This window comes from Myodes glareolus, chromosome 7 (genome assembly GCF_982192425.1).
Source record: "Myodes glareolus chromosome 7, mMyoGla1.1, whole genome shotgun sequence".
NCBI classification, from domain to species: Eukaryota; Metazoa; Chordata; class Mammalia; order Rodentia; family Cricetidae; genus Myodes; species Myodes glareolus.
In genome coordinates this window covers 91,651,195-91,671,733 of record NC_142032.1, presented here as the reverse complement: position 1 = coordinate 91,671,733, position 20,539 = coordinate 91,651,195, and the positions used below count along the sequence as shown (strand labels likewise).

Below are 20,539 nucleotides of genomic sequence, written 5' to 3'. Positions count from 1 at the left end.
ACTGCCTTTCAGTGCCTACTTTCATTCTTCTTTTCCACACTATTCTTGTAGAAATAGAGTTCTCATAGGATGGTGGTGGCACACCTTTAATCCCAGCATTCAGGAGGCAGAGGCATGCAGATACCTGAGTTCAACTCCAGCATAGTCTACAGAGTTGAGTTCCAGGACAGCCAGGGCTACACAGAGAAACCCTGTTCTTGAAAAAGAAATAAAAAAAAAAAGAAACGGAGTCCTCCGTGTCTCTCTCCATCACCTAATTCCTGTCAAATGTTATAGGTATGGCACTCATTGGTGGGCTCTTGGTGGGCAATTCCCTGTCCCAGAACTAGCCATATAACTGGAACTCTGAGGTACAGGGCACTGTTGACTGATAGCAGGAGGAGCCATGATTCGATGTGGAGGAAGCACCATGCGCACACGCCTGAAGAAGGCCTGTTAGTGCCTGGGATTTCAAGGACACATGTTTAATTCTGATGCAGAACCTTCTGTGTTCTCTCATTGAAGCCCACAAGTTTGCTCTACATTGTTCTGATTTCAAGAAAAAGTGTGAAGAAATTATGGTTCAATGGGTCAAGACCCTAACTGACTTGGCAGAAGCTACCAGACCTCATAAAGAGCTAGGGAGGGATTTGAACTTGGCTGTTTCTGAATCTTAAACTAGCAGAAGGCTTCATGCCAGCATTCAATAGAGAAGCGGCCACTCTTCAGTCCCTGGAGCTGGACACACAGCCCTTCCACTAAGTGCCTACATTGAGGCTCCTAATATATAGAGGTAAATTGGAGCAGACACTGGTGGTCACCAGTAGCTTTGTGGAAGATGGTACCTTATCACCCTCTGAGAACCTCAGGACAGTCCAGGAGAAAAAAAGAGTGGCCAACATTGATATATCTGCTTGCCAGTCATGTTCCATGGACATTTTAGTCTGATGTCATTTCACTGGCCACCAGCAGAACATGGGTTCATGTCTGCAGATCTTGCAGGGGGAGGTGATATCGGAGTCCTCTCTCAGCGCTCTCTTCTGGTATCCAGCAGCACACTGGGAAGACACAGTGGCGGGTATCTTCACCGAGTTCACCTCGGGGACAGACTGATTGTCCTAGTTGAACTTTCAAAATACCCGGCGAGATAAACTCACTACACAGTTTGAAGTCATCTTGAAAATCACATAAATAGCTTCCGGGTATGCAGTGGGGGTGGCAGGAAGCAGCCAGGATTACATGAGCTGTTGTATTTTCCTTGAGAAAGATGTAGGAGGCGGTTGGAGAAGGTGACAGATGACTTGGCTACCACTGGTCTATTCTCATTGGCAGCGCCTTTTTCCAGGCTATTCCTCATGTCACCATATACCCAGAAATCAAAGTGGGACGTGTGTTTGGAGTGGGTGGGTGTTGTGAGTGACGGTGTGGGGGCGTGTGTGCGTGTACCTTCTGTAAATACTAAAGCCAGGATCTCATTTCCTTGTCTTCCCACAGAGTTGGCAAAATTGGCGTGTGTACAACTGGGTCCCTGCTGGGTACTCTTCCCCTGAGCCAACTTGCTTTAAATGTGCATGTTTTTTGTGTGTGGGAGACACACACATGGAGGTGTGTGGGGGGTGTAGATAAATGTTGACGTTGGGTGTTTTCCTCAATTCCTCCCTACCTTATATTGAGACAGAGCTACTGATCTCCCTGATTAGGCTGCTCTGGCCACGCAGCTTGCTCCAAACTCCCTTGTTTCTACCTCCTGAATCCAAAGACTCCCCCCTTATGTGGGTGCTGGGGAATTCAGATTCAGGCCCTTACACTTTCATGGGGGATGTTTCACCCACATTCATCCCCCCTCCCCCACTTTAACAACAAACCTTGTTTTAAGGTGCAACTGTAGCATGGAAGATCAAAGTGGATCTAATCGACACTCACCCTTCCAGATCCTTAGCTTCAAGTCGTTCTCATTGGCTGCTCCGTGGAGTACAGATTGAGAAACCACCAACCCTGCCTTAGGCAGAAGGCCAAGGAGGTCTCTAACTTCGGGCTTTTTTTTTTTTTCAAACCTTAGTATCCCACATTCAATGCGTGTTCCTGACACATTTCTCCGAGCAAAAGAATGACTCATGGAGGTGACAAAACCTCTCCTGACATTCCCAGTGACCATGTTGCTATTGACTGGTTCTCAGAGTGACTGTAGGCTCAATCAGCTCCCAGATATGCAGACTCTTAAGTTGGTCTCCATCTTAACATGCGGGACAAGGTTCTGTTGAACTTTAAAAATAAGGGAGTGATTGCTTCACTTAACCTCTGGGGTTTCTTCAAGTCTGGTGCATTGTAGACCTTGGCCTTGTAGAGCTGGTAATCTGGGGAAACACTGAACTTTGTGCTAATTCCCTGGTCAGTTTCCCACATGAAACAGGGCCCAGAGAAGAAAGAACATATGATCTGAGGGTGGACCATTGAAGAAAATTCTGTGGAGTGGGTCCAGTTAGACCAGGGCATAGAGGAACCTATTAAGTTTTCATATAGGTAGGGTATCTGGAGCACCCTGAAGAGTACAGTAGACCATGATTAAAGCAGCTCTGCATCATGGCACTGAAGTGGGAGCTGCCCGAGGTGCTGGGAAGCACCCAGAAGTTATTCATAAAGCTCTTCTGGAAAGACCTTAAAGCTTGCTCTATCCTAGGTATATAGTAAGAGAGGTCAAGTTAGAGGCAGCAACCCAGTGCCTGGCCTATGATAATGTGTTAGGAGAAGTAGGTGCCTGGGCCGGGGACTCTTCTATAGCATAGGCTCTACTCAGGGACCTTCAGTCGTCCCTTAAGGTCAACCTCCACTCACTCCCTACTTCTCCTACTATGACTGCTTTGATCTCCTTCCTCAGAGTTTTTAAAGAGAGAATTACGAGTACTAGTTCTGTTCTTAAGTCTATAAGATACATGATGGAACTGCTGAGCAAGATTTTTTTAAAAAGATTTATTTGTTTATATACTTTCTGTACATAAGAGTTTTGTCTACATGTACATCTGCTTACCAGAAGACGGCATCAGGTTCCATTGTAGACCGTGGCGAACTGCCATGTGAGTCCTGAGAATTGAACTCAGAACCTCTGGATGAGCAGCCAGTGCTCTTAACTGTTGGGCCAGCTCTCCAGCCCCCTGAATAAGATTTGTAGTAACACATTTACGTTGCTTGTTAAGAGCTGGGAAATGGCAGAGTCAGGGAAGTGCTTGCCAAGCAAACAGGAAGACTTGGGCTTAGATCCACAACACCTATGTAAAAGCTGGTACGGGCACATATCTGTAATCCTCGTGCTGGAGCGCTTCCTCGGAACCCCGTAGGCTTGCTAGACAGCCAGCCTAGCTTGTCTAAGAACAATAAGGTGAAGAGTGATTGAAGAAGGTGTGCATGCGTGTACACACACACACACACACACACACACAGTAAAGGAAGAAATCCTGAATTTCTTAAAGTTGGGTTCTTTCAAAGTGACACTGATTACCTGAGAGCATGCATTAGTATTATTAGCTATGAAGGTTTTTTTTAAGATTTATTTATTTATTATGTATACAATATTCTGCCTTTATCTATGCCCACACGCCAGAGGAGGGTGCCAGATCTCATTACAGATGTTTGTGAGCCTCCATGTGGTTGCTGGGAATTGAACTCAGGACCTCTGGAAGAGCAGCCAGTGCTCTTAACCTCTGAGCCATCTCTCCAGCCCTTAACATGAAGTTTTTACTTTTTGCTAAATTTTAAATATATAAAAGTCAGTACATGGTTGTAACATGAGGGGTTGGCATGTTGGGGTATCTGTTCCTGTCCGGTACCCCACAGCCGGCAAGTCCCAGAGAAAATCAATCACACAGAGATCTCTATAAATTATAAAGCTGATTGGCCCATTAGGTCAGGCTTCTTATTAGTCCTTGTAACTTATATTAATCCATTATCATTATCTATGTTAGCCACACGGCTCAGTACCTTTCTCAGTGTGACAGCTCACATGTTGCCTGTTCGGTGGTCTGGGCAGGAATGACAGAGCGAGCTTCCTGCTTCCTAGCCTTCTCCTGTTCTCATTGCCCCACCTCTACTTCCTGTCTGGTTGACTCGTCTATACTTCCTGCCTGGCCAATCAGCGTTTTATTAAAATACATGATTGACAGAATACAGACAATTCTCCTGCACCACATGGTCAGGTGTGCTTACTCCATACCTGTGATCACAGCACTGGGGAGACTGGGGAGGGGGGATTGTCACAAATTTAAGGTCAATCTCCTAGGCTGACCGTAGCTACATCACAAAAAGCAAAGCACAATACTCAGGTTTGTGTACTCACTCCAGAAGGGACTTTTTGCTTCCTTTTGCTGTTATTGTTGTTACAGAACAATTAAAAGGGAAAACATTAATCTGTACTTTTTCTGGTTTCTTCCAACCTCCCTCCCTTCTTCTCTAACTATACTTAGTCCCTTCTCCTGCTTCCCCTACTCCCAAGCCCTTCTTTTGTTACTTTGATAAAATAAAACCCAGGGAAAACTCTGTCCCCATCTTGCTCTGAAGCCGTATTAGGCTGGATGTGGCTCCTTGTCTCCCAAGAGTTCTTGCTGTTGCCCTTGACGCCAACACAAGATTCCCCCTGCATTTACAGCAGCTTCAGAAGACTGACTTGGCCACTTGGTGTGACCCCAGGCCTTGATCATATGGGAGAGATGCAGGGTGACCGAGTGAGAGTTAGCTGGGATTGTATAGCCCAGGGAGTGCTTGCCTGGCATGGTTGGATCCCTAACAGTGTGAAAAGGAGGCCAAGCATCAGAGAAGGGAGGGTGGTGTCAGCCGCTCAAGTAGACACTCACAGAGGTAGAGAAAGGGAAACCAGAGCACCAAGATTCACACAGTCAGGGGTTTATCTTTTCTTGATCAAAATGCCTAAGAAAGGAGCAAAAGTGCTTCCTCCAGGCCTGTGGGAGCTTATCTTTGAGGCTGCTTCCCTGTTTTGACAGCGTGCCTGGGACCCAGGACTCTTCTGCAAGTGGATGTGTTTTAGATGACCCCGGGCTCTATTTCTGTCCTGATTCCACCAGCAAAGTAGAAGGTCCAGCCACACAATGCAGTAAGCAAGTACCCTCTAGGTCTGTAGCCTAGGTGGATGGAATTCACAGATGCCAACTTGGACCTGGCTGTTTGATGTTGTTACCAGCTGCATCTGCTGCAGCAGCACCTGCCATCTGACACCCCAGTTCCCTGCACTTTAGAACCCTGCTAAAATCTCAGATAGGGTTGTAGGAGACAGCATAGTTGTCTGAGGACCTGCTCACAACAGTTGAAATTCTTTCCTACTCTGAAGTGTTTTACTCTCCACGAATCTATCCCGATTAGCTCTTTTAGAGATTCTGCAGATTGAGACTCAGCCTGGCATGGGAAAATAATGCAGCTGTGTTTTCCATGTTTTGCATATTTTCTTTGCTCTGTGGAGTTTCCATATAGAGCTTTTTGCTCTGAGTCTCCTTCTTCACCCAAGATGTCCAGAACTATCATGGCAGAGACCCTGGGATTTATGCATTGCTATGCAGATGGCCAAGGGAGATGGACAGAGCCAGCCTTTTTACCTCACGTTTGTGTTTAAATGATTGCACAGCATGAGAAAATATGAAGAGGAAAGGAGGCCTTCGCTCTGTCCTCACTGTGGCAGGAGTCTCTCGTGGGCAGATTGTTTTGTGTCCGGCTGTGGCATGCAATGAAGAAAAGCTCCCAACAGTGCCTCATCCAAGCCGCCTGTGCCTCTGATCTGTCTAGCGACTGAATTATTAGCTATGCGAACTCTGCTGAGGCCTTCCTTCATTTCTGCCCTGGGGCCCTTTGTGATTTGATCTTCGAACAGACCTTTCTTTCCAGTCCACCATTCCTTCTAATAAGCAAAGATTTTATTCTTTCAAGTTCAAGAACTTTTTGGAGCATCACTCAAGTACAGCCTGCTGCATCCAGTTAGTGTTAACAATAAGGCATACTCCAAGGGAGATAGCCATGGGCACTCCCTGTGGTCCCTGGGCCACACGAGGACTGGGACCTGAACAAAACACGAGGTCCCAAGCCTTGATGGGAACCTGCATCCTTCAAGCCATGTCTTGAGTTTGAGAAACCATGCTGGCTTCCTTCATGTTCCAGTCTTCAGGTTCTCTTACATTCATTACATGAATCTTTTGATCTCAGAGGCATAGTAGCTGATGTGGGGTGGAATTAGAATCTCCACCAGGAATATGGCAAAACAGGACTGACTTTGTGAGGGAGTCCAGCATTGAATCTGTTTGCCTCTCTATGCAGGCTGAACAAGACTCAAAGATTTTTTTAGGGTAAACTGAAGCAGCTCTGTTTTGTGTTTTTATCTAAATTGAGAAATCTCTTGCTAAGCAACCTCCAAGGTATATCAGAGAACACTCTAGAATAATGATCGTGACCAAGATTGTGCACTGAAGACCAGAGCTCCTGAGAAGCAGGTCATGATAGGGGAAGCCTGGAGGGTGGGCCAGTGGGTTGCCATCTTGTCTGATCCTGGCTGTCCTTGCTCTTGCTTGAGCAAAGAGGCAGAAAGGGCTCAGAGAAACTTTGTGACCTGTCTGGGGTCACAGATCCAACCCTAATCTTTGGCCTGTCTGGTGCCAAAGCAAGTTCTTTGCAGAGCTGTGCGGAAGGGATCCGGTCCCTGACTTGGTGCTGTGCATGGGTTCTCCCCAGCAGACCTTTCTCCTCTGAGTCTGAGGGAAATGGCGAAGGTGCACAGTGAAGGCTAGCTCCCACTCCAGAGCCCAGCTCCCAGACACAGGACCTAGCTCCAGACCGCAGCTGGCCCACATCCTCGATTCTTAGGACAGTCTCAAGGCTCACCTACCCAGCTCCTCATCTGCGGTTCTTTGTGAAGCCAGGGGCCTACATCAGAAGAAAAGAACCGCTGTGGACAATGACACGGAGCTAAACATAGCTCTGTACATTTGAAAATGAACAATGTGTAAAAGCCTTGAAAAATTTTTTCTTTGATGTGAATGGAGTCTTCGGCATTTCAGAATACAATGCGATGAATTAATTGCTACTCATTAGGCAGCAAGTCAGACCAGCGCTGAATGTGGCTTCCCTCCTCCTCAGTAGCTGTGGCCTGACCAGAATCGCCCCTTTTGTGTTTGCTCCCGCCTTCTGCAATGATAGGCAAATTAGAGATCGTCGCTAGAAAGCATTCAAGTGCCCCATCCTTTGCCCAGATCACCTTATGTTTTTGTGAGGCTTGTCTGCTCAGGGGTCACGGTTAATTATTGCAGAGGTCACATGTATCCACCCTATGCTTGAGTAGACACATCTGCAAAAGTAATTCTTGGGGAGCTGTTTCATGTTTTGTCTTTCTGGTAGAAAGAATTTTTCCCCCCAAGCAAATTGCTGTTTTCTCTCCCCTGTGTTATAATTTTATTTGCTGGGGAAAGCATGTTTGCAGGAAATTATGTAATAGCTTATGAGAGCTTTTTGCTCTTGATCTCTATGACTTCATATGTATTTTCCGTATGGATAAATCAGATTGGGATCTAAATTCCTAGATGACATAGCTCATGAATAAACTGGTGTGTTGTATCATTTGTATATATATTCTGTATATTCTCTATGAGAACGTCACAGGTTATATATACTGTATATAGCATGCTGTTCATTAATGAATGGCAGCTGAGATACACTGCAAATAGGCACACACATATTTATTATCCTCAAAGTTTTTCTCTGGAAAATGTCTAGAGACAATGAGATTGTTTTTGCAAGCTAACTGTGTGCTGGGAAAACAATGAGAAAGGAGGGAAAGGTTCATATGATAGCTAGAGTCTGGTTGATACAATGTCCTGGACTTGAAGAACGCCCTCTTCAGCCATGTGCATTCATTCACATTGCTGCCTATCCATTATATTACATACAGGTATTTCCCTAACACCTCATCCATTCTGATCACAGAGGGGAGGCAGCCAGCAGATCAGAGCTTGTCTTCAAGAATATGAAAGCCTGTGTACTAACAGTTTGTGAAGTTTCAGGCTGAGGAGCCTGCTGGACTGTGCAGATGGGGCAGGGGTGATGGGGCCCTTGAGGGTGGACGGCATAAATTAAATGGCCAGGAAGGGAGGGTAGATAATGAGGCTCTTACCTCTAGCCCAGACTTTTCCAGCATCTTTGGCCCATATTTGCTCCTCTCTGACAGTTCAGTGGGCCATGGGCTCAAGAGAAACAGGGAGTGTGAACTTGTCCCCTTTCCCCACTCCCTCCCCCTGACTGTTTCTCTTCTCCTGTGTACACATACACATACTCAGTGTTTCCTGGGGTCTAAGATGGGCAGAGCATAACTCAATATTGACTTACTGCAGTGTTTCAAGATAAAACAGTACGTTCATCCTTTGTAAATCTCATCCTCTTCTTGGAAACATTGAGAGGTGCAAATACATCTTAGAGTGAAATTAATTTGGTGTGTGAACATAGCTCACATTTCTTACACGCAGCACTGAGACTTGCGTGGTCCATCAGCCCCTCTTCTTTTGTGTGAGGGTGAGCAGAGCCAACAGATAAAGACCAGGATATTATCCCATAGTGACACAGGCAAGCAATTTACCCAGGTTTGACACTTGGGGGTGATAATTTTTCTAAAACCAGGCGCATGTCTCTATGCTGCAAATGACAGCTGAGAGATTGTCTTTCTGAACTCCCATCAGGGTAAGAGGGTCTGCAGCCAGGCTCTTATCCTGATTTTCATGTGGCCCTGCCAGTACTTATTATCCATCTCCAGGGTTGCTTTAGATTATAGACTCCCCCCCCCAACACACACACATGCACGCACGCGCACGCACACACACACACACACCACAACCCTTTTAATTTTTCCATGTATATTGTGATGAAAGACCACTGCTATGAGATCTAATGAATAAGAGTATTTCTGCTGAAAATGGCAGGAAGTCACAAGTGTAGACATTTCAGTCCATTTACAGAAAATTGCCTGTTCTCAGGCAGGTGGGTCAAGTGTAGGAGCCACTAGTGGAGATAACATTTCCGCCCCACGCTTGGCTTTCTGTCATGACAGGCAGCTAAGAGGTGCCCAGATCTGAACAAACTACTTGGTTGCTTCTGCTCATTAGTTCACTGGCCTTATGGATTATGATATGCTGGTTATAATGGAATTCACCAGCCACCCTCATAGCTACAAATGTCTGCATTTATAATGGAGCCAGGAGGGTGTAAGAAATTCAGGTACAGTTCTTCCTAAGTGAGGAAAGTGAAGGGCCTGACTTGACTTGCCCTGGGTAGGACAGGAAGCCAGGAAACCTGTTGAATCCCTAACAGGTATAGTTCACTCCAGGAAAGCTCTGGGTACTCCAGACATCACAGAGACAATGCCTCTGCTCTCCTGTATTTGTTTTTATTAATGTATCTGCCAGAATGGCCAGTGTCGTTAAGTAGATGAGTCACATCTTGTTCTGAAGCTGTGGTGGTAATCAACAAAGATAGTTTCTTTTCTCCCTTCATGCTGACTAATCTTTGTTTCAAAAGAAGGAGAATGTGGCTGGTGAGATGGCTCAGCAGCTAAAGCACTTGTGCCAAGCCTGATGATCTGAGTTCAATCCCAGGGCCTCACAGGGTGGAAGGAGAGAACTGCCCTCTGGCCTCCACATGGCAGCACATACATTCTTAATAAGTGTTAAAAAGATTTTGTTTAAGGATACTATCAAGCCTTCATGGGTGTTTGAAGAACTTTTGAACATACCTAGCAAAGAGAAATGTTTCAAACAGGTCTGTTGTAAGGAAGCCGCTTGTTGGTTACCGACTGCTCAGCCCCGAAATAATCACACAGAGACTATATTATTTAAACCACTGCTTGGTCCATTAGCTCTAGGTTATTATTGGCTAACTCTTACATATTAATTTAACCCATTTCTAGTAATCTGTGTATTGCCACGTGGTTGTGGCTTACCGGGTAAAGTTCCATCCAGCTCCAGTGGGGCTACATGGCTTCTCTCTACTCTGCCCTCTTTCTCCCAGCATTCAGTTTAGTTTTCCCCACCTAGCTCTATTCAACCCTATCAGGCCAAGCCAGTTTCTTTATTCATTAACCCATAAAAGCAACACATAGTCAGAAGAACCTCCTACATCACAGGGCCTCATAGCCAGTAGGTCGTGGAGATTCAAGGAACTGGTTTCTCTTTGGACCTGGGCTTTGGTTTCACAGGCTGCCCCCTAAAATGCACCAATCCTATTCCACACTAGACCAGGCAGACACACCCCTCCCATCAGTATCTCATAGACACAGAATTCACAGGTCTCTGAGAGGCTGAGGACTTTCTCATGGAGCAGAGCCAGGTCCTGGAGTGGTTCTGTTCTTCAGAATTCACTCCAGCTGAGCAGCAAAAAGTCTGGGCCTCCCTTTTTTAAAGCATCAGGTCTGGGCTCCAAAGAAGTTGTGAAGCATAGGGAAGACACCTATGGCCATTCCTCTGCCATTACCTCAGCAAATTGCCCAGAGAGTTTTTTATAACCTCACCAGGGATGGGCCCAAAAAAAATCTAGCAAGTATGTCTTGGTGTTCTTTACTGTGAGTAGAGCCATTCTTACTGCCCATAGATCCTTTCTGAGGGGAGGGGTGGAGCCAGGTGAAGCCATGGGGCTTTCAAAGTAGATTGACTGGCATTGACATCTGTGCTTGTTGGGCTCAGCTGTGCTTTAGGACACATAAATGCTCCCAGTCTATCATAAAATTGTATTTACACACACACACACACACACACACACACACACACACACTTATATATAGCCCTAAATTCTATTTGCATCAACTTCAGGTTAGACAGGCTTCGGATTAGAGGTTTGACTGGCTAGCCAATGAAGAGCTCCTAAGCATCTTTCCTAGTCACACTAGACCATTCTAGCAGGGACCAGCAGTCAAGCAAGTGTCCCAGCCTTCACTGTGCCCTCGATACAGAAAGTGCCGTGGCATGGCAGGTGTCCTCAGTGTGCCAATGCAGCCTGGAGAGCTGGCTCAGGGCTCACTAGCTCTTGAGTATAAAGTACAAAAATGTAAAAATGGCATCCTTAGCTCCTCCTGTTCTCCTTTCTTATTCTTCCACTTAGTTTCAAACATAGGATAGTTTTATCCTTTGCGAACCCGTCTCTTGATAATGAGCTGTTAGAAAACTTCTCAAGATGTCCAGGTGTGCTGGCGCAAAGTGCTGTCCACAGTTTGGAGAATCAAATGCATCCTTTTTAGAAGCTTCCAGAATTGTTTTCGAGTCTGATTCTTTCTCAAGCTCCTCTTAATCTTCCCTTTGGCGGCTTGTCCTGTTTACCCCTCACCTTTGGTTAACTGTACACTTGGAAGCTGCCAGGAGACTGACACGTGGTGTTGTCTCAGTCACTGTCCCTCACTGTACCCTCCGAGAGGAAGCTTTGTAGAAGGCTGTTGGTACCACTATTCTGTTCCTGATTCAGTGGCCTCTGGGCTCTGAGTACAGACCCGCACACCCCTCAAGCCTTGCATGCACCCATGGGGCTTGCCACATGCAAGGCCTGACCATTGTTCTGTTTATAATGGGGATACCACATAACACATAGTCAGAGAATTGGGGGGTGGGGGCTGTTCTGCCAATGGTAGCTGTTGGACAGCCATCTTTGTGGTACTTCCCTAAAGTATAGAAAATGCCCACTTTACATTTTTATAGCACCCAGATGTTGTGTTTATACATATTATTTTTTTAACTAAAGAAGAAAAGTAACCCTGCCTTTGTACGTGATTCTTTTAACAAACTGTTTATTATTGTATCCAGGTAACAAGCATGGTAAGTATATCCTCTAAACTGAGTATCTGTATTTTAGCTGTGCTTGGCAGACTTTTTATTTTGGCTAGCTTTGTGTTACCAGTCTTGGCTTTGTAGAAAAGACTCCATTTAGGAGAGGAACGACTGTAGCATCACCTACACTCTGAGCTTTGGTAAAGGAACCACTGTAGCCTTAGCCCCATAGCATGTGCCCCGACAGCATGCTGCTTGGCTGCCCCCCGCCCGTCTGCTGCTTCTGAGCCTCCCCTCCATAGATGCCTTCTAGGGTTCCTGGGCCTCGAATGATACCAGCAGGGCCTGGCACCATGACCCAGTGACAGCAGGCACCCAGGTAGCGCTCCTTACATTCTGTAGATGGCGCTTGGCCCAGTGACAGCAGGCACCCAAGTAGCGCTCCTTACTTTCAGTAGATGGCCCTACCTCTGCTGATCACCGTGCTTCTTACCTCTCACTTGAAAGCAGGGTCACCCTCACCCCTAGTGTGATAAGTCGTTGAGAATTCTTCTGGAAATCGAAACAATGGATACATTGTTTGTCTTCCTGTCTATTGGAAAATAGATTAAGGGTTTAAAACCCAACCTTGCCACTAGGTATTGCTTGCTAGTAGTCCCAGTTCCATAAGTCAGAGTCAGCCTCCTGGCTGTGTTGATTTCTCTCTGTGCATGTGTGCTTTCCCGGCCCCCGTGTGGCTCTGTATTGTAGTCTTTGTGCTCGTGGCTGTACTGTGTAACCCACATGGTAGTCACATGTTCTGTATTAAGTCCGTGTGTCACTGTCATCTTCAAGGATCAGACTGCTAAGGACAAGGCCTTGCAGCACATGGCTGCCATGTCATCAGCCCAGATCGTTTCTGCTACTGCTATCCACAACAAGCTGGGGCTGCCTGGGATTCCACGCCCCACCTTCCCGGGGGCACCGGGGGTAAGTTAGGAACCGAATCCAGGAATGGTGGTCTATTGGGTATGATAGTATAGCTACTAAATACTAAATCATGAGTCTGATTTAGGAGTATCATAAATTTGAAAGCCTGTTTGGTCTACGTAGTAAATTCAAGGCCAGCCTGGTCAACTTGATGAGGTCATATCTAAAACTAGAACTAAAAGGGACTCAGTGAGGATGTGGCTCAGTGGTAGAGCACTTGCTCATATATTAAGCCCTTAGGACAATCCACAATATCACAAAATAAAATAACAGATGGTAGATGTACAAATGGATAGACAGACAGACAGATAGTTGAATAGATTAAAAGACAGTTGATAGATGGATGATAGGTAGATGGGTGGATGGGTGGTATGTAGATGTTAAGTGGATGGATAGATAGATGGATGATTGATAGATGATGGATGGATTCCTAGATATGTTAGACAAGGAAGGTGAGAGAGATGAGGCTAGAAAGAAAAGAGAAGAAAAATGGAAATAAGAAGAATAAAATAGGAAGAGATAAATGTTTTGGTTTTGGTGTTCCATTTAGTAGTGGCCTGCCTCTTTCACTCTTTCCTGCTTCTTGGTCTCCATCCCTGTATCCTTAGGGTCACTTTATAGCAACCACAGTGCAGTTCCTGAAGGCCGAGAAGCTGTCTGTTGCATCTTGTTTCACCCCAGGGCCTTCTTCAGAAGTCTCAGTGTCATGGCCATTCTGTAGATGCCAAAGCTGGGGTTACTCAGTAATGAGACTCCAGTAGAGGTGTCTTAGTTGATCATATAAGTAATACTGGCAGGATTCTGCCCTTCTCTCTCAATGGGGACTAGCAGGCCCCAAAGGCTTTAGGTATGCTCACTGCAAAAATGAGGGCCCTAGTTGCTTCTCCAAGCTCTGGCTTCATTATTTCAAAGTCCGTGTGTTGCTCCATTGGACCTGGAGAACTACATACTGTGGGGTGTACAGGAAGCGCTTGGAGTAGAGGAGTGCCAGTCTGTGCAGAATAAACTGAAGTGCTTCCATATTGCCTCTTGGCCTTAGGAGAGCTGTCAGGACACAGTGGCAAAGGACCCCCCCACCCACCCCATTACCAGGTTAGGGGTAAGCTATGGTCTTGAAAACACCACTGACTCCAGAAAGATGATAACACAGCTGGCGGGTGGGAACACTCTGGTGTTCTTCAGGAGGGACTTAAGATTTTGCACACATCACAAACTGTTCTTTAATGAGAACTTATAACCCTGAAGCCTTTGCCTCTTACCTTCCAGTTCTGGCCTGGAATGATACAGACAGGACAGCCAGGATCCTCACAAGAGTAAGTCTGGGAAGGGCCCAGAGAGCCGGGGGAGATAGCCCACCCTGGGGGATTTCTTCTGCACCAGGCTTTCTTAGGGCATGGGGGAGGAGATCATCAAATGGAAGTCCCTGGATCTGCCAGTCCTTATGTCCCCATGTTCTAGGACTTGGCAGAGGACCCGCCTTTCAGAGTTAGCACAGATGTAAATTCATTTGTCCCACCTTCAATATTAGCAGTGACACAGCCAGAAACTTGAATTAGGTCCCTTATTCTTCATGGCTTTGGCTGTAGCACCAGGGACTTCCTCACCTCCTAGAGGTCAGCAGAGACATTGGCTTTCCATTGTGGCAGTCCCTGCGGTGGGAGTGCCTGATAGAAAATCCCAGAGACCTCTTGAATTTAGGGAGCGAGTTCAGCCCACAAGAGTCAAGGGCAGTTTGGGGATAAAGCAGAAAGGAAAATTTCTTTGCATATACTGAGCTGTGTGGTCTAAAGAAGGGAGCTCCTGACTCAAGGCATCCTAAACCTTGCCTGACCTGCTCCACCATGGGGAAGTCGAGCTGAACCCTGTCCCGCTTATCCCACCAAGTCGTTGTGAGTGGTCAGCCTCCGCAGCCTGCTGACCGCCTTTCCTTTGGAGGGAGAAACTTCCTTTTTGTAGATATAGTTCAGCATGAAATGGGCAACCCAGTGCAGGCAGGGAGGCAGGCAGTGTGGTGGGTCATGGGGGAGTCCTACTGAACGCCAAAGCCACTGCACCCACGATTTTGACTCTTTCTAACTCTTTGTCCCCAGCGTCAAGCCCTTTGTGCAGCAGGCCTACCCCATCCAGCCAGCAGTCACAGCCCCCATTCCAGGTGAGTCTTCTAGTTTCTTCTTCAATGGGGAGCGAGGGGGCAGCCTGGCCTCTTTTGTCCCAAGAGTGCAGTGATGCTGTTCTTAGCCGCCAGCCGCCCCTCTTCTTTTCCCTCCTAAGGGTAAGCCCTATCTTGAAGCTGAGAAAAGTCCCAGGCATCTCCCGTTAGACGCTGGGTCCCTTCACTGAAGAGCTCCTTCTCCTGGGGTCTGGAGACATGGCTCAGTGCTTAAGAGCACTGATTGCCATTGCAGAGGACCCGGGTCCATTTTCCAGCACCCACACATCTTATAACCGTTTGTTAATCCAGTTCCAGGGGATAAAATCCCCTTTTCTGACCTTTGGGCACCAGGCACACGTATGATACACATACGTATATGCAGGAAAAGCATTTAAAATGATAGAAGTTACTGAATAAGAATAAAATCTAAACCAGCCATTTCTCCCAAGCGCTCTTCCTGTGGGGTTGTCAGGAAACAGGAAGCCTGGCCACTTTCACCTAAGATGCTGGGTTCCACTTAGAAGGGGAAGTTGTTGTGGTTGCCGTCTTCAGCAGCTGCCAAGTCCTGCAATCTGAGTCAGGCACAGATAACTTCAGCTTTCTTCGATAGTGGATTTCAGTTCCTGGTTGGTTTCCTCCTGCAGTGGAGGGCTTCCATGGAAGCTCAGAACAGAAACTGTGGGCCTGGCTGGATCATCTGGCTCGCCTTACCATGAACTCTCTTACCCAAACATACATAGTGTCACTCAGCTGAAATTCTTGTGGTATTGTATAATCCTTGATTTACTTATTTAGTGTCCCAAATAAAATTGCAATCCCTTGTTGCCCTCTGCTTCTGTGGAGCATCCTGAGGGAATGGTCACAGTCTAGAGATGGAAGGTGAGCCAATAGAAACAGTGCTCTATGGGTCCTGACTTCACAGGATGCCTTGGCGAGCATTTCCCTAGATGCTTCTGCCACCCTTCCCTTGCTCTCCAGCCTGCCTTCTTTGCCCAGGACTACCTGCCTATATTGGTTGCTCTGACAAAATTTCAGTACAAGCAGCTGCAGAGAGGAAAGTTTGGTTTGCGTTCACAGTTTGGGGGTGTAGTGTAGTCCATCGTGGCGGTGAAGTCAGGGTGAGAGGAGTGTGAGGCAGCTGTCACTTTCCATCCACAGTCAGGAAGCAGAGAGAGGAGTGCGAGTGCTCGACTCTGTCTCTTTTTTACGTTGTTCAGGACTCTGGCCATGAGATGGTGTTAATGCACCTTCTGGGCGACGCTTTCCTTAAGTTAAACCTCATGGATATTTTACCAAAGTGACTCTAAATTCAGTCAAGCCTGACAATGGACATTAAGCATTATCAACCATCCCGGTGTTGTCCTCCTGCCACGGTTCCTTAACCTTCGCTGAAACTGTCTTCATGATGAGCCTCACTCAGTCTGCTCAGCTGTCCCACTGCCTGGGTGCCCCTAGTGGGGGTAGTCGTCCTTTCCTTCTAGGCCCTCTGTGTTCAGAATTATGCCCCTCTGAGGTCTAGGATGAGGCACATGTGGACTTGTGTAAAGGTGACCATTGTTATTTCAGGGTTTGAGCCTGCGTCAGCCCCAGCTCCCTCGGTTCCTGCCTGGCAGGGCCGTTCCATCGGCACAACCAAGCTTCGCCTGGTGGAATTTTCAGCTTTCCTTGAACAGCAGAGAGACCCGGACTCGGTGAGTGTGCCCAGAGGTTTGTGGCTAGTGGGAAGTGCTTCTATGTCTGCTCGTTTCTTCACCCTGTGGTCTATCCTTTATGGACCCCCTTTCCCTTACATCTGTGTAATGACCTGTGTAAAGGCAGCCAGACAGCCGTTCCTCACCCAGGGAGAAGGAAGGATACTGTTGGCAGATAGCTCGAGCTTCACTGCTGCTTGGACTACAAGCTCCAGGTAGTACCTAGGCTGGAGGGCAGGCCCTCACCAGGCTTATGTCTCATAAAATTTAACAACAGGTAACATTACTGAGCATTCTTGTGTGACTGCTATGGTATAAAGTAGTTGAACACATTTAGATAAAAGACGACAATGGATTAGTAACTTCTTCAGTCATGTAGTTAATTTCTCTGGGCTAAAGGTTCTTTCTAAAACACTAAAGCCTAAACAGTCTACCATCATATTATCTAGCATTTCTAAGTTTGTGCGATTTTCCCCCCCGAAAAAAAAAAAAAAAAACAAAACAACAAAAACATTATCTCCAGAAGTAATGTTGGTGCTCTGATGGCTACTGTGGACTGCCGTGCCTTATCGTGTTGTAAATACCAGAAACGCAGGCATCTGGAGTCTGTTTGTCATTTGCTTCTTTTCCTTCCCCACCCACTCCATCTTGTACGCATCATCCCATGCATATGCGCGCCTCCCTTCTTCCCCAACCCCATAAGCCTGTACCCTTTGTTCACGCCCACTCCTTGGCTGAGAGTGTGAGGGTTGCATCTGTGTGTGGGTGAGCCCCAGGCAGCAGTCGAAGCAATCAGGAGTTAGTGTTTGGGATCCTCACCAACTCCTTTTCATGCTCTATCTCCCGACAGTGACCTCTTTGGGGACCGTGCTGAAAATGCGGTTCCTGGGTTCCCTGTGGGTCTTGCTGTCATCCGTTATCAATAGAAAAAGTCATAAGCCGGGCATGGTGGCAGACAGATCTCAGTGAATTTGAGATCAGCCTGGTCTACATAGTAAGTTCTAGCACAGCCAGGGCTCCATCATAAGACCGTGTCTGAAACACAGAGGGAGGGAGGGAGGGAGGCAGGCAGGCAGATAGATGACAGACAGACAGACAGATAGACAGACAGACAGACAGACAGACAGGTGAGCACACACAGTTTGTCCTACATGAATACTATGCTGATTAGCATCAGAGGTGACCCTCTGAGCTTCTGCTTGGCTGGGGGCAGAGATGCCCAAGGCAGAGGCAGTGCACCAGATGTTATCAAAGTTCCAGGAGTTCATGTAGGACCCTCTGATATATCTGCCCTCCTGAGGACTGGCAGGGAATAGGGCTGCTGCAGAGTTAGGAGACAGTGAAGTGAAGTGGGTAGCAGAAACTGAAGAGGCATCTGGCTAGAGCAAGGCTGCAGCTGCATGGTCTGCTCTTCTCCGGCGGCTAGAGGCTGTCTGGACTCATCCACGCAGGTGGGGGCTTTGTGATGACAGCGGAAGACCTCAGTCTTGTTCTTCCTGGAGGCCGGCCTGACCATCTCCTTTCTGCCTCTTGTGTTTGTTCCCGAGTACTTTGCCATTGATTCTGTCCCCATAGTGCCCCTGTAGACAGGTTTTGTTTTCCTCGCTTTGCAGAGGAGGAAACTGAGGCCAGGTGACTTAAGTTATACAGTTAGGAAGCAGGAGGGCCAGACTACATCCTCTCCTGAGGTGCCCTCTCCTCACTGCTGTAAACTGCACCATCGACAACAACCCTGAACTGCCTGCTCCGTCCTGACGAGGTCTCTCCCTCTGTAGCCTATTGCTCATGTTTGAAATTGCGTAATCAAAAACACATCAGATTTCTTGATCATGGTCCCTCAGTGTGGGTGAAATGTCCCCAAAGCTGCAGATGCTCAATCCCTTATAGCCTACACACACCCTCCTCTGTACTTTAATGTTTGAGGGGGAGGGGTCGTTTTTGAGACAAGGTTTCTTTGTGTCATGCATTTCTTGTTTTAAATAGTTTCATACTGCACTGTTAGGGGAATGTGGATGACACCATCCCATAGACTGAGGTCCCAAACTAAATAAAAAAGAAAGTAAGTACTCTAAGGGCCAACTAAATAGAGTATGTCAGAAGCTTCTAAACGCCAGTGTAGAGTAACTGTCTTTCCTCACAGTTGAAAGCTGCTTGGTCTTCATGCACTGCTCCTGCAGAGAACCCACCCTCCTTCAAGTCCAGCTTCCAGAGATCCGATGCCCTTCCTGGCCTCCAAGGCCTTGCATGTGCATTCAATACAGACACATAATGAAAACTAAAATCTTTTTAAACACAAGGTTACTTGATCTGTAGTTTAAAAATGTCTAGTTTCAGCTGGGTGGTGATGGCACACGCCTTTAATCCCAGCACTTGGGAGACAGAGCCAGGTGGATCTCAGTGGATTTGAGGCCAGCCTGGTCTACAGAGTGAGTTCCAGTCCAGCCAGGACTGTTACACAGAGGAACCATGTCTCAAAACAACAAAACAAAAAACAGTTGTGTAGTTTGAAGGCTAGATATGTAGCTCAGTGAGAGAGGGTTATTTAGTATGAATGTGCTGGACCCTGGGTTCTGTCCACAGCATCTCAACAGTAAGAGCCTAACGGTTTTAGGCAATGAAAATACTTTCTAATGTATCCTGATGTTGATGTTTCTGACTCGGGGTATGACATTTATATCAGATTCACCAAATAAAATCTTAACGCTATTATATAATAATGTTGTTATCTAGTCTGCCTCACATTATTTTTTAGAACACTCATTCCACAGTTAAATGTACACAGATGAATGTATGGAGGCTGGCTCAGTTGGCAGAGTGCTTGCCTAGCGTGCATGGAGCCTGGGTTATGACGAGCACCACATAACCTGAACATGGTGGCCCATGCCTATAATCCCAGCATTTGGGAGGTAGACACAGAAGGATCAGGGGGTTGCACTCATCCTTGAATTGATAATCAATTGCAGGCCAGCTTGGGCTACATGTGTAGCAGGCTGAAATTGTGCATCTTCACTTTTAGTGGAAACAGGAGGGCCCAAGTGTAGTCTCTGTGCAGGAAGAGAAAAGTGGTAATTGGGTCCTTGAAGTGAAAGGGAATTAAGCAAGTAATTTAAGGCATCTAACAGAGTCTGAAGCACCAGCCTTTGCAATGACCTCACCTACCATACACTAAGCAAACGCCCTGCCCCGTGCTGTTCCCTGACGGGCCTGAGTGCTGCTTCAGGATCAAGATTAGGCTGAAAAATTCAAAACATGTGCATGATTTCTTTGGCTCTTGAGACTTTCTGTGACTTCTGAGACATTAATTTCATTGACTTTTTTTTCTGCGATAGAAAAGTTATGGTCATTTAAAATACTCAGCTGGTATGTTTAAAGACATTTGGAAATACTTAAAATTTAACATGAAAACATTAGTCACATTAATTTGATAAGGAAATTAGCAAAGTGGCCAATAATTCTAAGACCTTAACCAAATTAAATGTTGCAGTTGGAGTGTCTAGCTCTTTGCTCCGTCTCTACTTGCCCTGTGTTTCTTCTGTGTCTTTGCAACAATGTAGGTTAATATAAATCATGAGGTGGTGAACTATCCCCAGGAGGGGCTGGGGAGATGGCTTGGAGCCGAAGACCGCTTTCTGGTCTTGCAAAAGATGAGTTCAGTTCACAACATCCACATCAGGTAGCTCACCAGGGTCTGCAGGCACCTGTGCTCATGCGTACATCCCTACACACAGACACACATGCATACATGTAATTGGAATGAAGTACATCTTAGAGAATAGTCTTAGTAGGAGAACTGAGAGGGAGTGAGAATGAAAAAGAGCCAGACACGGTGCTGGGGAGTTCGCTTACTCTGAAGCTCGGTGCTAAAGTAAAGTCATTCTACTTTTCCTAAGAAAGAGGCTGAAGGGGATTGCTACCTCCTAGGCCGCTTTGAACCCTGGTCTTCTGTGTCATGAGTTCTTAGCTGCCTAACG

General features: G+C 46.6%; 1 protein-coding gene across 11 annotated transcripts in view; it reads left to right on the top strand.

Moving 5' to 3' along the window:
- Nucleotides 1-20,539, top strand: part of Tead1 (TEA domain transcription factor 1) — a 229,963-nt gene that overhangs the window by 167,379 nt on the left and 42,045 nt on the right. For 10 of the 11 annotated variants that reach the window (XM_087908556.1, XM_087908555.1, XM_087908550.1 and 7 more), the window contains 4 exons: nucleotides 12,591-12,725; nucleotides 13,992-14,038; nucleotides 14,816-14,877; nucleotides 16,444-16,568. In XM_087908556.1, the coding sequence (XP_087764682.1) occupies nucleotides 12,591-12,725; nucleotides 13,992-14,038; nucleotides 14,816-14,877; nucleotides 16,444-16,568 (369 nt within the window). Of the gene's footprint in view, nucleotides 1-11,781; nucleotides 11,805-12,590; nucleotides 12,726-13,991; nucleotides 14,039-14,815; nucleotides 14,878-16,443; nucleotides 16,569-20,539 lie in introns of those variants that run through there. The other variant, XM_085692921.2, reaches the window with a different exon arrangement.